Below are 19,411 nucleotides of genomic sequence, written 5' to 3'. Positions count from 1 at the left end.
CTAAGGGTTTTAGATGGTTGGAGATGCTCTTACGATGGTTAACCATGATTAATCTCTATTTCGTAACTCATCGAATGGATTAATCTCTCTGATTAATTATCAATAAATTCAATTAATCTTCGATTAATCTTTGTTCAGTGATTTTACCGATTAAGTCTGATTCTTATTTTTATAACATTGCTTTTAGGTGATATTTATTACAAATCGGAAAGTATTAAACATATATTTTATATATAAATATTTGAGATTATCTGATCATATCCATCACCCTTTCGTCTTTCAAAATTCAAATCACAAAAATTATTAAAATTAGCTACTTCATCATCCTTTACATGTATTCTGAATTTCAAAATATCATGTCTTTATCCTTTGCTTGGTGTTTTTCTAATGCAAAATTTTAAATAATATAATTTTTAATAACATATTTAATGAAATAATTAACGAAATTATATTTCCCAATCTAAAATTGTGGGGAAACAAATAATCGGGAAAGTAGTATATTTTCTTCATATATGCATGTTTCTACAAGTAGACATCCTCGAAGATACCAAATGAACCTAGACAAGTTGTCTCTACTCTCTATACATAATGCAGCCAAACTTGGAGCCTCGGAAGAACACGCTGCACATGTTGTTATATGATTCTTCCGTTATTTTATTCGATTGTTTAACATGCACACAACTTTAAGTAATCTGATAGGAGTAATAAAAAAAAGCGCACACCAGAATAATATCCGGTAATCTAATCTTTGCACTGAACCACTCTCCGTTGTTCTCTGCTCTTTGAGTAAATGGAAGCATTAGTATGCAGAAATCTTGGAGACCCCACAATCCCTCCAGACTCATCACCTGACTCGCCGCTCACTATCTCCAAGTCTCACCCTGTCCCTGCATTGGCCTCGCCAACTTGTGTTCGAGTTCGAGTTCGAGCCAACACTCTCAACTTTGCTACTATGCTTAAAGTTGAGGGCAAGTACCAAGAGAAAGCAGCGCTGCCTTTTGTACTTGGCTCGGATTTTTCGGGTGTGGTAGAAGCAGTTGGAGTTGATGTTAGTAGACTTAGAGTGGGTGATCGTGTCTGTGGTGCCATAGATGTTGATTCTTTTGCTCAGTTCCTTGTAGTTGACCAGGCTAAACTGTAAGTTTATGTTGCAAGTAATACTGATTTATTTCTTTTTTGGAGATTTCTCTGGAGAGAGTGTTTTGAGTTCTGCACGTTTAAGTATTAATTTTTTTAAGTTCTTGACTGATGTTCAATTGAATTTGGTTATTTGGCTTGTAACTCTGAGTTCTTTTGTGGGATTTAACTATATACATATTGCTAGAATACTATATGATCCAGTTAAGTCATCCTCCTGTTAACATCTTGAAATTTTAGGAGAACGGGTCATTTAACATAGTATTAGCACTCAGTGTCAGGGGGGACTCAAGTTCGACTCCAAAAATTGTAGGGAATGCTAGAATACTGTATATGATCCGAGATGCCAACATAAATCATCTGTGTAATTGCCTCATAGAGGGCGTTTAAGTGGAAACAGGTCTAACTGTGAAACATATATTAGGTATCGAGTACCTGATGGGTGTGATCTGGTTGCAGCTGCTGCACTTCCGCTTGCATATGGAACATCATATTCTTCCCTGATTCATCGAGCTCACTTACATTCTGGTCAGGTATTTACTCCGCCCTGTCCTGCTTTACATGAGTAATTAAATTAAATTTGCATATATTGATATTAGTATTTGCTGGTGATTGCTATGATATTTGCTATTACTTCATTCAGCAATAGTTATTCATATCTGTTAACAATCTGATATTAGTATTTGCTGATTATTGCCATTGATACTTTCTGATTACTTCATTTAGCTATAGTTATTCATATTTGCCAACAGTTTTCTTGCACCTTATATGAGTAATCAGATTAAATGTTTTGTCATTGTTATTAATATCTACCGTCTTCTTTGTTGTAGGTATTGCTTGTTCTTGGAGCAGCAGGGGGAGTTGGGCTTGCAGCTGTGCAAATCGGAAAGATTCGTGGTGCCACTGTCATTGCAGTTGCTAGGTACTGATTTAGTACGTCTGATGAAGCCTTCAAGCATTTGCAATACCCTTCATCGGGACCAATCAACTGATATTATGCAGATTTTTCGTTTATGTTTTTTAAATTTAGGGGGACTGAAAAGGCGGACATATTGAAATCAATTGGCGCTGATCATGTAGTGGACTTGAACAAAGGGAATGTAACTGCAAGTATTAAGGAGTTCTTAAAGTCAAGAAAGCTTAAAGGAGTTGATATTTTGTATGATCCAGTTGGAGGTAAGTTGACGAGAGAATCTTTAAGGCTCTTGAATTGGGGTGCACAAATCTTAGTCATTGGTTTTGCAAGCGGCGAAGTTCCTATCATACCTGCAAATATTGCCCTAGTCAAGGTACTGCTCATGAGTTTTTCATGATCCTGTCCAGTGTCTTTATAAAAATCGTTTCTAAATATTGCCCTAGTTAAGGTACTGCTCATGATTTGCTATTAATGTGTATGTTAGTCTTTCCATAGCACATCTGTGATTGTTTCTTATAACATCTGCTGATTTCAGAATTGGACAATTCATGGATTCTACTGGGGACACTATAATGATGTAATCCGTCCTGGTGCGCAAGAAGATTCTGTGAAGGAGCTTTTGTCCTGGTTAGCGAAGGGCTTACTCACTGTTCACGCTTCTCATGTTTACGGCCTGTCAGAGGTTATGATTTCAAATTCAGCAAGATTTTATTGATTTAGTTATTCTCCTAGGTATACACAACACTGTTATAGTTTCAAAACAACATTACAGCAGACTGACTAATTATTCAGATTATGTTATTCGGGGAAACATACTGAATTGAACTTCTTTGCTTCAAAGAGTCTTGGAGATGGTAAATCAACACTGTTATTGATGTTTAAAGTAGATGATAAATCAACAATCTTGCTCCTTTGTGGCCTTTGCTTGTCAAACATAATATGCTATGATTAATCCAGAAGCTTTGGAAAGTTCAATCTATGTTACTCCGACTCTTCTATTTTGGTTGCCGTACCCGTGTCGGACACTCGGACACGACACTTATTTCGTGTTGGATCCTTTGACTAAAATGTGGACACTTTGACCAATTTAAAAATCAAATATGAGTCAAACTTACAATTCCAAAGAATTATGTGAGAAAAAAGAAAGAAGCAAGAAAGGGATTAAAGTATAGAAGATGCTTAATTTGCAAAACCCCCAACAAAATCATGTCTAATTTGAGTTTTATTGTTACTTTTTGTTAAGATGACTAACTTACCATACTTCTTTATTACTATACCACGACGTGTCCCCGTACCCATGTCCAAAAATAGGACAGTGTCCCCGTGTCCCTAATTTTTAAAGTTCCTGAGTCTGACACTCGAATATGTGTTGTGTCCGACACTCTGTACCCGAGTCAAAGTAACATAGAGTTCAATCATTCTTATTTGGAAACTCTGTTCTGGCAAGTTGTTCAATAGCCAGTGTAACCATGGCAGTCCTTACCTGTAACGACTTCGTTTTTATTTAAAATTTCAAAGCATAACTAATCTAATTTCCTTACTGTTGGCAGATCAACCTTGCCTTTGCGGCGTTAAGGGAGAGAAATGCTATTGGAAAGGTGATGATTGTTTTCGATGATCTGCAAACTGGCCACTCTAAGCTTTGATCTATAATGGAGTCTGGATGCACATTGATCTCAGCATTGCTGGATCCAGGAAACAAAATTCACCTGGGCTAACTTTGGAAAAAAATTTCTTTGTCAAAGGACAAATCTTGCTTAATTTTGTTGTTAAATTATCTTTAAATTTCTAATCTTCTCCCTTGCTTGAAAACCTGGAGTTTTGTTTTCAAGTTTCTTTTTTATTTTCTTCCCTAACTCCCAATGTTTTACATAAAGTAAATGGGTTGGGCATTATTTATCCTGAGCTAACTTCAAAAAAGCTGAACTGCATTATAAAAAATTTTAAAATATTTTTTTTTCCAGCTCAGCACAGCCTTTGCTGTGGCTCCGCCCCTGGCTGGATGCCTAGTTGATACTCTCTCCGTTTTGAAATATAAGTCGTTTGGCACACACTTCTAAGTCTTTTGACCGCATAGTTAAAGTCATTATTTTCGGAATTTTCTTTTTTTTGAATAAAATATATGATTAATATTATAATTTAGAGAAAGAAAATTTTAAAAATTACGATTTTAGCTATTCGGTCAAAAGATTTAGAAGTGTGTGTCAAAAAGTCAAGCGATCGATATTTCAAAACGGAACGGAGAGAGTAATATGCTGCAAATTTTTTTTTACCTGTATACAACTATCAGGTTATGGACTCAGTTTTAATAGTTTAATTGGGGAATTTTCAAACTAAGTTACTTTAAGCCTCTTTTTTCCATTCTTTCTTTGCCAAATTAGTAAGCCTATACACCAGCCTTGATGTAAAACAATGGTTTTTTCTTCAATAATCTGAAGTAATAATAAGTCTGAACTAATATCTTAAACCATTGGATGAACACAAGCAGAATGTGTATAATATTTTCGACATTATCCGGAAAATTATTTTATTCCGGCTGAAGGTTGTTGAAAGTGGGTGTTCAGATGTCATTATTTAGTAGCAAAAAGCTTCTATAGTCATTTTCTGAAAAAATTGTCCTCTCTGTTACTTTAAAACACAACTTGTGTGGTTTCAGCTGAAATTCCTGAAAACGCAACTTCAAATCGTGTTTTGAAGTGACAGTTGGGGTATTTTTTCAGAAAATGACATTGAGGTTATTTGACTTAAAATAATGACTTTTTAGACTTTTTCTCGTTGAAAGTTAATTACACCAGCAATAAATCGTTACGGGTACTACACTCTACTTTGCAACGTGGGACTACAATTTTCCCTCTGTTGAATGTAGAACGAGAGACTAATTTGTCCCCACTACTTTGCAACGTGGGACTACACTCCCCTCTGCTCAACATGGAACTGGAGTCTCTCTACTTAACATGGAACTGGGTGTTACAAATTCACTCATTTCATCGGAAAAATACTATATCTCTTTCCTAGTGATGGACATTAGGATATAAGCATACAGTGAAGGAAGTAGAACTCCTAGTTCCAACACCTTAAAGTTGTGCGAGTTGTTTACACAAATGTCTGGACTCTTGACAATGCCATAATAACACAAGTGTCATTTGCTCAAAACAAAATAATTTGATGGCTGTAATTGAACAAATTTCTTAAAATAGATACAAAAATGTTTTATGGGGAGATCTCTGGGGAAAACTAAAGATTAGAGGGGAAATTACAGTTTATTGATCCTAAATGGTTCCGGAAACTTTTGGACTAACAAACAAACAAAAATGCACGAATAAGATGGTGGAATGGCCACCACCCTAAAGCAAATGCATTAATCTTAACTCTAAGAAAGACCTAAAGAGCTGTGATATGTAACATTTTAAGTTCTTTATCTGCAAGGATCTTTGAAATTGGTTTTACCCCCATCTTATGATAGCTGAACCCCACGTCAAACCCGCCCCAAATCCTGCTGTTGCAATAGTGTGGCCTGGCTGCACCTGCCCACTTCGAACAGCTTCATCCAATGCTAACGGAATCGATGCTGCACTTGTGTTACCGTAATTGGCTAAGTTCGAGATGACCCGCTCTAATGGAACTTCCAAACGATTGGCAACTGCATCAAGGATTCTTTGGTTTGCCTGCAATGGATTGAACAAGAAATTATATAAATAGCACTGAACACAATGAGTTGTAGCCATTTCGAAATGCAATGACTTCTTTTAAGTAAAATCAAAGATAGTATAGAACTCATAAAATTGTTAATGAATTGAACGTGCAAATTATATATTGTAATTTCGACCTTTTTTAAATTGGAAATGATATGCTAAATTTTGGATGAAAGAATAAAAAATGCCGCACAAGGAATAACAATAATTTATATTTCATTGAATTCAGTAATAGTATACTTGACAGAATCTGTTTTTACCAAGAGAAAGTTGGGCGGTGATTCAGTGTTGCGAAGTTGTCAGTTTACAAATTACAACTTAAGCTTGTTCACATTATGCAAGTTCATAAGGAAGAAAAAGGTGTTGTAGACAATATACAGCATTACAGCTACAAATTTTACATATTTCTTATATTAAAAAGTAATTTATGTGCACATTTAATATGAACGTCTGAATCGTGTAGTCAGATAGTTTCATCAAGTATATCTTATGATCGGTGGTTCATACCTGATGGAGCAGTAACCAATCAATACTAGACCCGGTAAGACCAGCATTCTGTAGTGCATATTCAATTGACTGTGGCACCGCACGAACAGCAAAACGGAACACCTCATTACCACTCATCTTTATGCATGAATAAGAGGGCCGATTAGGAGGAAACCCTAATACTGAACCATTAGAGGCTGCTGGATCATCCAATTCTTCTTGTTTCATTGTGGCATGCAGATGCCTGCAAAAGCTTTTGAAGGTAAGACAAATATATACATAAAATAAAGGATCCTATTTTCACGAAGGTAATGGAACAAACCTCTGGCCATCACCATCACTATGCAAGTCAAAACCAAATAAACCATCATCCTCAATATCACAAGCCTGCAAAGTATTTTTAAACCAGTTTAGATGAAAGCATTAGCACAAAATTGCATAATTAATATAAGCATTACTTAAAGAGTTGAAGCAAACTAGAGTAGTGCGCATGGTTAAACACAAAATATGTCACGTGGAGTATGCAGTATGCACTAATCCTATCATGCAAGGAAATAGTAATACAGGTCTCACAAGTCACAATACGGTCATCAACTCATCATTGTCTCTTGAGCCTTGTAACCCACATACTCTTATCTGCTTTAATTGAGAGAATATCACCCCCAGAAAAGTTAAACAGGCCATGCCCTAAATAGCTATCTTGATTACTATCTTGGTTACTAGGTACAAGCTCATTTTAGGTTCAAATAAAGGTGTCAGGTGATAATACTAATAATAAAGGAGCTCGTGGAGACTTTTAAATGGCTAATTCTTTCCACTACTTTGACTTTATCATGGACATACACATATATAATGATGATTCACAGAATTAACCTAATAGATGCCAGACAATGCCAAACTTGTCTGGTGCTTGTTGCCAATATATTGCAACTATGCAATAAGGAAACAGTCACAATTTGCATAAATTTATGAATATCTTTACACGTCCAATTTAGACACTGATTAATCATTACTACCCTATCAATCCGGAAAATCATATGTGCTTCCCTCGATGATTTAAAACTGATTTTTGACTTTTACAGCACAGCTAATAAGGTAGAAGTTTTCTAGACAGATTTGGTGAACCTTGTAGGCGTAGATGCCTTGCTAAGTGTTGAGGGGCTTTTAAAAAGACATTGGCCATGTTTGAAACTTAGAGGTTTGAGCATAAATTAGAGGTTTGGGCATAAATTAGAAGTTTGACCAAGAGAATCATCTAATTTGGTGTTTGGCAGTTGGTGGATTAAAATAGCGGTTTGGACTCAAAAAACTAATTTTCAAAAGGCTACTTTGAGGAGCTTTTTAAATTAGAGGTTTGATATGTGTCTATTTAAGATGCAAAAAGCTAAGTAAACAGCTATTTACCAAACAGCTTTATACAAAACAACTAATTCAATCCACTAGTCAAAACTGCTACCACAATATGCTAGTCAAAACAGTTTATCCAATCCGCTAACCGCTAATTACCAAACAGGACCATTAGCCAAGTATACACCAAGAAAAGAATATCTAAAAGGCATACTTCATGTAGGTGTTGGCCCCATATGTCACTTTCTAGGGGGAAATGACCTGAATGTCATGATCCTGAAATACGGTCCCAAATGTCACTTTAAAATGTGACTTCGTCTGACGTTTATGAAAACGCAACTTCAAGTTATGTTTTAAGATGCCAAAACACAACTTCAAGTTGTGGATTTGCATTTTCAGCACCCAAAACGCAACTTTAAGCTCAGTTTACGTGAGTTTTCGGAGAGATCATACGTGGCAGTGTAGGGAAGGTTTCTGACAAATGGCAGTGACGCCTGTGATCAAGAAAGCAATCAAAGGGGGTAGGGATGGACTGACAAAGGGAAGGAAGAGAGGTGAGGTACTACTGTGCATGTGTTGATTGTGTGTTAGTTAATTGGGTATGACGGTGGCGACAGCCTCGGGAGGGAGAGGGAGGGAGGGGGGGTGGGGGGGGCAGAGTTTTCCCTCCAGTCGGCAGCGAGAGAAAGAGAGAATGGGTTTAAGAGGAAAACGTAACTTCATGTTACGATTTGACTAAAAATGAAAACGCAACTTTAAGTTGTGTTTTGAAGTGACAGTGGGGGCTTATTTTTATATACTAAGATACCCGGACTCGGGTATGGGTATCGGACATGGGTACACATCCAAGAGTCAGATTCGTAGTCTTAGGATAATTAGGATTCGTGGACATGGATCCAGAATTAGACTCGGGTACGGGGACTTGGCACTTGAGCTCCACGCAAGTAAAACTTTATATTCACAAAAATAGTGCTACTGCACATAAATCACATACACTGAAAATTGAAGCATAAAATCAGTAGAACAACATAGAAACAAGTCATTCTTGGATCTTGATCTCTATAAACAAGTTGAAACAAGACCTAAGTTTTCATTTTGACCTGGGATGTTACAAGGTGAAGTGTCCGGTTGTAGTAAGAAGGATCCGACTCAGATCTCATACCCACACCCATGTCATGTCCAGGGGACACGAGTATAGGCACAAAAATGGAGAGTCCGGGTAACATAGTTTATATAGTGACATTTGGAATAAAGAAAAAGCCTTAACACAATACCTGCAGCAATACAGCACCAGCAGCATCCCCGAAGAGGATGCAAGTGCCTCTATCAGTCCAATCAACATAACGGGAAAGTGCATCAGCCCCAATTACAAGAACATTTCTAAATCCTGCCCCTGCAAACACATTGCAAGTTCATTTATCAGCAAACTTTTTTCTGCGCACTAAATAAGTTGACATATTAGACCATTGCCAAAACACAGCTCTAATTTTTTTTACCTCGTATATAAGAAGACCCTGATACAAGACCTAAAATGAATCCACTACAAGCAGCAGTTATGTCAAAAGCGAGTGGATGCTTTTTGCAGCCAAGTGCCTTTGGGATCTAGATATCAATAGGAAGAGCAGCAAAATTAAGCATTTGGTAGATACAATTATCCTAAACAGGCAGAGGATTGTAAAAACAAGACTCATTGTACAGAAGACATGTATCAAGCTGAAAACCTAAAACTTAAGACGAAACAAACTTGGCATATAGTGGGTGGAGGGGTGGGGGAAGAGATTAGCAGAACACTCATGTAAATTCAATTTTCCAACTTGACTAAAGTGTTTCGATCACACACCATATATTCACATTTCCACTATCTATGTCTGGAGATGATAAATCTTTAATCAATACCTGAGGAGCACTTCCAAATAGATCTTCTGGAGTTGATGTACACAATAAGACTAAATCCACATCATCAGGGTGAACTTCTGCCATCTCAAGAGCTCTTCTTGCTGCCTCCGCTGCTAGACCTGTCAAGCTATCTGCCCCTGTGATATGTACATACCAAATTGAGCATACTTTGCTTGTCACTATTTCATTATTCTTGCAAGATGTATGCTTCCATGATGCCAATACTAGATAGTGCACACAAAATAATATAAAATCCTTATTTTGGCTGACCTATACGTATCATATAGGAATTTTTGCATAAGATGATCAACTAGTTTGTGTTCTCTCTATGTTTCAGTGTGACTGAGCAATTGAAACTGTGCTAGTCATTCTTGAGCTGATCATCAAACACATGGTTATTTGGTAAAATTACTTCATAGAGGTGTAAAGAAAGGAAAGTACTTTAGCTTTGCTTGTAAAGAATATCTCAGGTTACTGAACTTCAGTTCTGAAGGAAAGAACTTTAGCTTACATTCTTGCTTGTAAAAAGAATCTCAAGTCAATGGAACTTCAGTTCTGTAGTTACAAATCAAAACGAATAGAGCTCATAAATAAACTCAGCAGCATGTAAGGATAAATTAAATCCCTGTAGACTGTAGAAAGAAAACTAAAAACCTACAGAAACATATAATACCCAAGGCATCTGCCTATCATATCTAAACAGGCAGGACCCATGCCCCATGTGGCTAATAGATAATGTTGTTGTAGATTAATTCCAATTCTGAAGCACACCAAGATAAGCAACATTGTTCAAAACATAGTCTACTATGCTAATGTGCAGCAACCACTAAATTTGTTTCACAAAAGAGTCAATTACTGGACACAGATTAGCACTTAACTGCTTCATGATTCCTAAACATTATCCTGGAAAGGCAACGGAGATCATTCTTAAATAATGGACTTCGAATTGTTCATCTCCAGATCTATTAAAGCAATCATGGAAGTGAAAAAAATTCTTACCTGAAATAACCCGTCGGTTTCGTATTCCAGTGCGGGTAGAGATCCATTCATCATTAGTTTCTACAAGTTTTGCAAGGTCATCGTTGGACACCTTTAAACTTGGTACTGCAGAACCACATCCAACAAGTTTGCAGCCTTTACTGACAAATCTGTAAACATTAGTAATTAGAATCAGCATGGGGGAAAGGAATTTTCACGCACTTTTCTTTTGTTGACCAATTTCATGCTAAACGTGAAATCAAAAATATATCTAACACTGACTACGAATGGTAAATTTCAAATGGTTTGCCTAAAGAATGAAAACAACTTAGAAGGAACATTAACGCCAAAGTCAAAAGAGTGCCCTAAAGTTGGGAGACTGAAGTAAAACTATCAACCTTACAGCAAGAATGAAATACAACTAATAATGTCTTGAATGTATATTAAATGGACCCCTTGCAAGTCTAAAAATATAATTAACATGAATCTCCTAGAGCAGGCAAACAAAATCACCTCAATTCCAATTGCTTCATTTTTCTACAGAATATATTTACGCATTCAGGATCTTAAATCATTTCTAAATTTCTTGTTTACACCACATCACATGGAATAGAGCTACTCGTGATTCTTATGCATACTCACAACATTGTCAAGTTTATAGACTTATGGATAAGTATCTTTCGCAATAACCCATACAACACAGCTTGGATACTACAAGTATTAAATTGTTAAGGATAAAACAGTTACCACTTTAAAAAATCTTATCAACCCCTTATGCACATGTGTTCATTTACTACACCAACCGTTTTCAGATTTCAGAAGTTTGAATCTAGTACAAATGTACAATCTTGTCATTGATTAGATTTGATAGTTACCTTCTTTTACCACCTATTATAAGCTGGTACTTCTGTTTGAATGTTTTCTTTCATTAGAGTTACCAATGGTCAAAAACCCCGGCTAACTGTCACTAAGAAGTGTCTAGTATATATATTACCTTCGTAAATTCTGATACTGCCTATACTTTACAGCTTCCAATACATGATACTTAAAAATAATCAGAGAGACATAGAAAATTTTCATTTCTTAACATATCACTTTTCTAAAACTCTAATTTTTGGAAATACCAGTTCAATTGTTGTAACTCTAATATAGTATAAATGCAATCATCTGTTGATCAGGCAGAATACGAAGACCTTGATCAACATAAGCTAATTAAGCTGTCTTTTTATCGAATTCCAGTATACACAAGCTTCAAAAATATAATCCAGCTCCCCCGAAATGAGTCAGAAAAACCATGAAATGCACTTTTTTTTTGGCAATAAATCCAGCTCCCCCGAAATGAACCAACACCAAGAATCTCAAAACACATACCAACCAACATAAAAGACCCTTCTAGTTAACAATTCAACATTTCTAGTTAACAACATACTTGAAGCTAAACTGCACCAAACCAAACACCTACAAATAATTTTTAACCAAGAAAAAACAACCTAAGACTCACCTGGGCACCCTAGATTGAGAAGCAGAAGCACTAGAGCCAAGCTTCTCTACATCTTCAACACTGCTTGAACACAACACCCTTGTAGCAATCCCCTTGTTAGAACAAAACCCAGATCCATAAACACCAATCGATGGATTAATCCTCCCTCTTACACTCTGCACCGAAGGTGTAAGAAACCCATATGCATTTGCCATTTGTGTATGTATCTGTGTGTCTATCTATCAAGAAAGATGTAAAGATCAAAACAAGCAAGAAAATCAGTAAAGCAAAGATCTTTAGCTCAGTGATGAGAGAAGAAGAAGAAGATATGAATCAAGAAAAACAGCCCACATGAGGAAATTAATAAATTGAAAGGATAAAAGAATGGGAAACAAAGAGGGGTTTATTTATGGGAATTTTTCAAATGGTGTTTCGGAGAAACCGAAGAAGATGAAAAACAATCCGCTACTATGTTAAGACCCCGACTAGAACAAAGTTAATGAAGTATAGTTTCCCAATGCCTAGATTTTTCAGCACTACTAATGATGACTGGTATAGTTCCAGTTGTCTGTGAGGTTTTGAGGAATAGATGCCTACAGGCTACACATATAAGCAGCTGATGTGTTGCTGCCTGCCACGTAGATATGAAATGCCAGGAAACCTTAACGAGGATTGAGGAAGGCCCATTTTTCTTCAAAACCGCAAACAAAATACTTACGAATTTCGCTGAAAACTCAAACCGCCAACAAAAACCGCGTAAACCGCACCACAAAAATACGATATGATGTGGTGCGGTTTGTGTATGTTTAAGAATAAACATTTTTAGTTGAAGTAAGTAATAAAATTTAGAATATAAAATAATTAAAAAAATTTCTCTAAATAAATTTATATGATATTTATCATTTCAGAATTACAACAACTACTAAAATAATGCACATAAAAGTGTAAATATAATAATAAATATGAATACTAAGAGACATATTATAATAATATAATCATTTCATACAAATTTGGTATAATAGTAACGTGAGATTGATAAAATAATAATTAACTATTATTTAAAGAGATTTAAAATAAATAATATAATTTAACATATAAGGGTTTTTATTTTTTTTATAAATAACATGTTTGTAGAAAAAGATTGGGAGAACTAAAAATAACTTAAAGCATTTTCAAGAAATTGTTAATAGATTACTAATTTAAGATATAAAGAGAATAATTAAAAATTAAGTTCCGAGAGACTCTCGGGGACTAAGATAATTTATAATATTTTGTTATTATAAAATCACGTATTAAATAATAATTTTAGGTGATGTTTAATAGGGGAGTTGAGAAACCACATTTTTTAAAGATATGCTTTCTCTGAAAACAACTTTAACTCCGAAAAGCAACGATATTTTTATCTGCCTTAACAGCAAATATCAAACACATAACCGTGAACGTGAACAGTGAAGATGTGATAAATTTGCTTTATGGTACGTGCAATGAATAATCAAAGTGAAAGGGCACTCTCTGGACTCTGGACCCGCACTTAAACCCAGTCATTCCAAAATAATTTCTCATAAAATCACAGTTTCTAATACAATTACTCTTTCGAACCAACCAAATCTGAAACATCAATAAATTCACTAAAAAATGGTTCTATCGATTTTATGAACATGTATACACTTTATAGACTAAAATTATTGAATCGTCAAGTTTCCAGACATATGTACATCAGGCGGGATCGTTTCATCTGGAATTTCCTCATCTCTTTGTTGTATCCACGGCCTTGTCAATCCAATTCTCTTATTGGTTATGCTGATTCTTTCAGAGCAACACAGAGATAAATTATGAACAGCCGACAGTCCCTGACCGCAAAGAAAATGCAATCTGTGAAGTAGAACAAAATTTCTAATATAACTGGACAGACAAACTAGTAGAACCATCGCCATATGATTTCAGATCAGCTGGTCGAATTAATGCCCTGCATAAAGGGCAGGTCCTTTTTCTCTCAAACCTGTAAATTTAAAAGTGCCAATTAGTTGGTTTTCTCAATACCATTAAGGCATAAGCTAAGGTAATACCAGTTGCAAGAGGTTGCATTCACAGAAAGGAACACAAGCCAATGAAGGTTAAACAAGAAGGAACTCGCATTAACCCATCTATATGCATAATAAAAAACTTTCCTGATTATAAATAATTGTAGTAGTATTGTACAAATTACAGAGATAGTATTATTATACAGCTTTATATTAGAACAAACGTTCATGGTTTGGCAATTGGCATCAGCAGGTAATAAATCAGGTCTATGTGTTATCATAACTTCAAGGAATTATAAAAGACTATCAACATCAGTGGCGAATATGGGAATTTACCAGATGGTAGTCAAATCAGCATCTTGATGGCATATACGACAAAACCATGGGCAAAGTATGTATATGTGTATATTATTACAAATGTTGTGCATGCATACATGTATACATGCTCAAGTTCCTCTATCAACCATATTAAATTACAAATACAAATATAATTTACCATATAAATTTATATGTGTAAACGAATCTAGCAAAAAGAAAAATATGATTCATCTACTTAGCAATAAAAAGATGATTTATCAAACTGAATATAAGACTAATTATGTGACATAAAGATAAACTAAATATACTTTTGCAGGCTAACTTCAGTTTTACTTATAAAATTAATTTGGTTTCAGAAATAAAAAACAAATGTGAGAAACTAACCATTCAGAAACGCAGTCCTCGCAAAACACATGTTTACAACGCAACAGAACTGGTACACTCATCTTTTCCTGGCAAATAGTACACAAGTCACCTGCATCCTTTACCTATCAAAAGTAATTGGCATGCTTATACTCAGTAAATTAGTAAGACTGCAATTAATGTTTATATATTATAGAATTGTTATTGTGAATTTCTAGTTTTCATCAAAATGATATGTTTTATATTTCATACGTTTGGGATGGAAGGGAGGAAAAAAAAGAAAAAAATAGCAGCAAAGATTTGAAAAGGCTAGCCATTAAAAGGCAAATTCCGTTAGTGTTTGTCATGCAAATCAGGTAGTTGCTATAATAAGCTAAAGAACTTCTGTTCAATCAAAGATCAACTTAAATACCTGCTCCAGTGTGGCATAAGACCCATAGTGCATTTCCTTTCGGGATAAAGCTTTAAAGGCAGAGAAGAAGGATCGGACCTGTGAGAGAGATAGAGGGAGGCAGAGCATATAAAGTCAATATCAGAGTCAAAGTATTGCTCAGAATAAGATGAAAAATATAATCCATATAGCTAAGTGAAGTAAGACTACAAAAAACTAACCTTTTCAACAACTGATGTTAGCTTAAAGGTTAGGTATAGCCCTGTTGTCAGTGACGAAAAAAGACTTCCATAATCTTTGTTCAAAAAGAATCGGTACCAGACAGGTGTTGGCAACAGTGTACGATACAGCAGCAATGTGTATTCAACTAGAGTCAGCAGTTGGCCCTGAACCACAAAGGCAAACAAAAGGAATGTTTATCACGTTCTCAAAATATGTCCTTTGTGTGTGTGTGTCTGTGCGCACTAAGCTTAAATAGGGCATCAATAACCTATACCTACCTGTCTACGAAAATCATGAGCCCTGCCATTCCTGTAATACATTAGCAGAATCAATTTAAAAGCCATTGCTGCTTGCCGCACCATAGTATCTGGAGAGTTGCAAGTTTCAAAAAATAAAGAAAAAAATATTATTAGGACATAACATGTTACACAATCAACAAAGAATAAATCATAGAAATTACACAATAGGTGACCTAAGAAACTACTCCCTCTGTCCCTCTCATTTCTTTATGTTACTTTTTGGCACGCTTTTTAAGACTCATTTAAAGTATAGTTCTATAATATATTTTTAAATTTGTTTTCTCTAAATAAAAGTTTGGTGTTTAAAATTTTATTAAAAAAAAGAAAATTTGAAAAAATGCTGTGAAACTATATTTTACAGGAGCCTCAAAATGCGTGCAAACAGTGAATGTAAACAACCTAGAGGGACAGAGGGAGTACAATGTAAACTGTAAAAGTAGCTACAGTGTCTAACACAGACTTAGATGACGATGGGAAGGGTGACAATACACCACTTTATATTGCAGTAGTACATGATTAAAGATAATATGATCAACTAAAGCTGAAAGACCAAGCTGGAAGAAGTTATTGCCAGAACATTTCAGCAGTCGACAAGGAGTTAAATGGCGCTACTAAATCATAGATATTCTACTGGATTTATATTTTTTAAGTAGATTGTATCCAGTTATTCGCTTTCAATCTGTCATGACTAACAAATGTATGCAAATGTATTAGGCAGTCCAGGAAGATACACCTATATCATATAAGTACCACACTCAATTGTATTTCTAACAAATATATAACCGTGGAAGAGAGAGAGTAATTCATACCATTAACCAGAATGGTAAACATAGCATGCCAAAAGGGTGGTATTGCTTTTGGAGGAACCATGATTAATGGGTTTAACATATCCTCATTCCAGTACCACCAAGGGAGCCCAATTACGTGAAGTACAAAAACTAAGAAATATCCAACCAGAACTGACAGTTTCCTTTCCCCCTGCCCCAAAAAAGAGCAAAAAATAGTAATCATCAAGCCTAAATTATACATAGGTATCTCTTTCATCAGTTTTACTTGCAGAAGAAAGAGACAAGAGGAAATGATAAAGTTTCCTATCAATATAGAAACTGCATTAGTCTAAAGAAAGATTTATCTTACCTTTAGAACAGTTTGCCTCTTAAGAATATCATTCGACTTGAACATGAACGCAGTTATGTAAATTGTGACAAAGAATCCTAGATATTCATGAAAAACATAACAATCGTAAATTTGAATCTGGGAAATAACAAGAGCAACGCAGAGATGCAAACTTGGAACTTACATGCAGAGATATTTTAAGTTACACACAGGAAGTATATATGATGCTGTAAACAACTGAACCAGAGTATAAATGTATGATTAATTCATACATGTACGACATTTACCTGATATTTGTTTTCTTGTAAACAAGTTTCAGTCTTTAATTTAATTAATCAAAAGTACATAAAAATTAATTTATACATGTAATATAACTACACTTAAGATGGGAAAACTAATGAATAAACTAAATAAATCTATTTTGAATTCATATAAATGGGAAGATTACCAAATGAGTTCAAGACAAAAATAAATTAATAGCAACAGATTGCCTCTCTTCAATATTTATTACCTTAGTAACTATTATTTAGGGGGGCTTTCAGATCGTGAGTGGGAATGAGAATCGGGAATGGGAATGAAGGGTATGAGAATGAGGGGTATGAGAATGGGTATCCCAATGGAATGTAAGGAATGATTGACCCTCCAAGTGAGATTAAGTTCCCATTCCATATCACAAAATTAATAATCCGAACACAACACATGGATTTGAGGTTCCGGTTCCCGTTATCTGGGCTCATTAACCATCAACCAAACGACTCCTAAGTCCCTTGAATACATTATTTTTTGCACAGCGAACCCCAACCCCATGCCTTATCTCTCTTTAGTTCTAAGGTAAGCATATCTTTACACTTCACATCCATGGCATCTTATACATAACAGCTGGCTCATAAACAATTGACAACATTTTTACATCATCAAACATAACCATTCGTGATGCCTACACATTCTTTCCAGCTTTTAAACTAATATCTGTGTGCAAATAAGATTAGCAACCAAGTAGAGCACTTGTGGCATAGTCGAAGAGGAGTTTACACAGAACGTACAAGTGAAATTCAGTATTTAACCAAACGAAACAAACTAAGCTAAGCTTCCATTCTTTATTCCTAATCAAGTCATTTCTAAACACTAAACAGAAAATACTGTTAATTTTACGACACATGAACAAAGTAGCTAAAACGAGCCATAAAATCATCAAAAAAAAAAAAGGCACTAACTTAAAATGAGGATGATACCTTGCAAATGCTGACGAATAAAAACAAGCAACAAGAGAAAAGAAAACGGAATAACCCGCTCAATCAGCCTCGCCGCCTGCTGCAAATCATACCGATGCTCATACGACGACGAAGACTGAGCAGATTCATCACCCCCAGAACCTACATTCTGGTGGGCCCCACCTGAACTCCTAATCAAAGACTCACCTTCATCTCCCCCAACTTGATCACCCTCACTAACACCAATCTCCCCCACAACCCCGCCACCATTCCCACGTAATACACCACCCCCATCACGATCATCACTCTGATCAGCCATGATTTCAATAGAAACCTCAGTGGGCCCACCACCGGCCCCACCACTGTCAACACTACTAACATCAATCTCATTGGAGAAAGTGAAATTAGGGCTTTGAGGAACGGGGAAGTAGTGAGAGACTAGAGAGGAGAGAGGGGCTTGCAAGAACCGAAATGTTGACACAAGTGATGAGTATCTTGTTCTTGATGTTCTTAAATTATTCATATTATTATTATCATCATTATTATTGTTTTCTTGCATTTCTGTGTGTATATGTGTGTGTAGAGGTGGGGATTGTAATGGGGTTTGTTGTTCTTCTTCCATGGAGGAGGAGGGAGTGGGAGAAGAAGTCAGAGGAGTGAGAGAAACGGAGGTGTCTGTAGAGAGAGATTAAGGGCCTGTTTGGTTGATTACTTGAACTGTACGCGCTGGTTTATGAGTTATTTTGGGGTCTTTGCTTTGAATGGGAGGAACGAATTTTTTTTTAATTTATAAAGGTGTCGGTCTACGCGGGAGAAAAGCAATAAATTAGTAAAATATACGAGCACGTTCAGTGGAGTATTATCCTATTATTGAATTGACTTTAACAATTTAAAATTTATTCTATAATTTTTATTATATAATTTAAAAGATTCCTGTAATCCGATAACTAAGATATATTATGTGGAGAGCATAGATGAACTTTTTTTTTAAAAACATGTTAGTTAACAATAAAACCTCAAATGTTAAAAATCATAGCAAGTAATGAATTTTAAAAATTATGTTATTTGAGCAAGTTGACTTACATGTCTTTCACTCTTTCTTAATAAATCCCGAAACTATATCAAATCTGGTTGTATAAATAAGAGTTATCAATACTTGGTCTGTTATCTGTTTATTCACCAGCTCATGTCTATGAACAAGATTTTAGATTAAACAATGAAACGAATTTTATCTATTAAAGGATAAGAGGTTTGTTACTTGTTAGTAATTTTTAGCTATTCCCTTCTTTAAAATAGGTAAAATGTCAGGTATCAATATACTTATATAAAGGAGAAGCATGGGGCGTTTAGGTGGCGCCTCTCACATCGCTCCGTTCTATTTTTCTAATTTTCGAGAATTTTTGGATGAAAAATATCAAAAATTAGAACTACCTTTTTTAATTTCGGATGTATTGGAAGCAAGTTTCAGAATCAGATTTTATTACAGATTATTTATGGGATATAGAAGCTTGAAAGTTTTAATCTGATTTTGTTTCAGA

General features: G+C 35.3%; 3 protein-coding genes across 3 annotated transcripts; 1 reads left to right on the top strand and 2 right to left on the bottom strand.

Moving 5' to 3' along the window:
- Nucleotides 1-679: 679 nt before the first annotated feature.
- On the top strand, nucleotides 680-3,909 carry LOC108221928 (uncharacterized). The gene is made up of 6 exons (XM_017395788.2): nucleotides 680-1,137; nucleotides 1,562-1,670; nucleotides 1,968-2,059; nucleotides 2,168-2,426; nucleotides 2,589-2,735; nucleotides 3,604-3,909. The coding sequence occupies exons 1-6, from the start codon at nucleotides 791-793 to the stop codon at nucleotides 3,697-3,699; spliced, it is 1,050 nt and encodes a 349-aa protein (XP_017251277.1). The 5' UTR covers nucleotides 680-790; the 3' UTR covers nucleotides 3,700-3,909.
- Nucleotides 3,910-5,452: 1,543 nt separating this feature from the next.
- LOC108220170 (beta-ketoacyl-[acyl-carrier-protein] synthase III, chloroplastic-like) lies at nucleotides 5,453-12,565 on the bottom strand. Its single transcript, XM_017393859.2, has 8 exons — nucleotides 11,954-12,565; nucleotides 10,474-10,622; nucleotides 9,475-9,611; nucleotides 9,075-9,180; nucleotides 8,853-8,971; nucleotides 6,554-6,618; nucleotides 6,253-6,475; nucleotides 5,453-5,718 (listed from the first exon to the last, which is right to left on the bottom strand). Exons 1-8 carry the CDS (start codon nucleotides 12,145-12,147, stop codon nucleotides 5,497-5,499), a joined length of 1,215 nt encoding a protein of 404 aa, XP_017249348.1. The 5' UTR covers nucleotides 12,148-12,565; the 3' UTR covers nucleotides 5,453-5,496.
- An 894-nt stretch (nucleotides 12,566-13,459) lies between these two features.
- Nucleotides 13,460-18,632, bottom strand: LOC108220479 (uncharacterized). The gene is made up of 8 exons (XM_017394259.2): nucleotides 17,895-18,632; nucleotides 16,684-16,760; nucleotides 16,356-16,524; nucleotides 15,526-15,614; nucleotides 15,247-15,411; nucleotides 15,047-15,124; nucleotides 14,656-14,759; nucleotides 13,460-13,931 (listed from the first exon to the last, which is right to left on the bottom strand). Exons 1-8 carry the CDS (start codon nucleotides 18,493-18,495, stop codon nucleotides 13,826-13,828), a joined length of 1,389 nt encoding a protein of 462 aa, XP_017249748.1. The 5' UTR covers nucleotides 18,496-18,632; the 3' UTR covers nucleotides 13,460-13,825.
- Nucleotides 18,633-19,411: the final 779 nt, after the last annotated feature.

Source organism: Daucus carota, chromosome 5 (genome assembly GCF_001625215.2).
Source record: "Daucus carota subsp. sativus chromosome 5, DH1 v3.0, whole genome shotgun sequence".
NCBI classification, from domain to species: domain Eukaryota; kingdom Viridiplantae; phylum Streptophyta; class Magnoliopsida; order Apiales; family Apiaceae; genus Daucus; species Daucus carota.
The sequence above is the reverse complement of the archived record's forward strand: the minus strand, read 5'-3'. Positions and strand labels throughout refer to the sequence as shown.

Bases quoted from the DNA above. Each gene is read 5' to 3' on its own strand.
- LOC108221928 (XM_017395788.2), top strand. From the start codon at position 791: ATGGAAGCATTAGTATGCAGAAATCTTGGAGACCCCACAATCCCTCCA. The intron at 2,427-2,588 runs GTACTGCTCATG...TGCTGATTTCAG, and splicing joins CAAATATTGCCCTAGTCAAG to AATTGGACAATTCATGGATT. The intron at 2,736-3,603 runs GTTATGATTTCA...TACTGTTGGCAG, and splicing joins ATGTTTACGGCCTGTCAGAG to ATCAACCTTGCCTTTGCGGC.
- LOC108220170 (XM_017393859.2), bottom strand. From the start codon at position 12,147: ATGGCAAATGCATATGGGTTTCTTACACCTTCGGTGCAGAGTGTAAGA. The intron at 10,623-11,953 runs GTGAGTCTTAGG...TAATGTTTACAG, and splicing joins TCTCAATCTAGGGTGCCCAG to ATTTGTCAGTAAAGGCTGCA. The intron at 9,181-9,474 runs GTATTGATTAAA...ATTGATATCTAG, and splicing joins TATTTGGAAGTGCTCCTCAG to ATCCCAAAGGCACTTGGCTG.
- LOC108220479 (XM_017394259.2), bottom strand. From the start codon at position 18,495: ATGGAAGAAGAACAACAAACCCCATTACAATCCCCACCTCTACACACA. The intron at 16,761-17,894 runs GTATCATCCTCA...ATGAATATCTAG, and splicing joins TATTCGTCAGCATTTGCAAG to GATTCTTTGTCACAATTTAC. The intron at 14,760-15,046 runs GTATTTAAGTTG...TACTTTTGATAG, and splicing joins CTTATGCCACACTGGAGCAG to GTAAAGGATGCAGGTGACTT.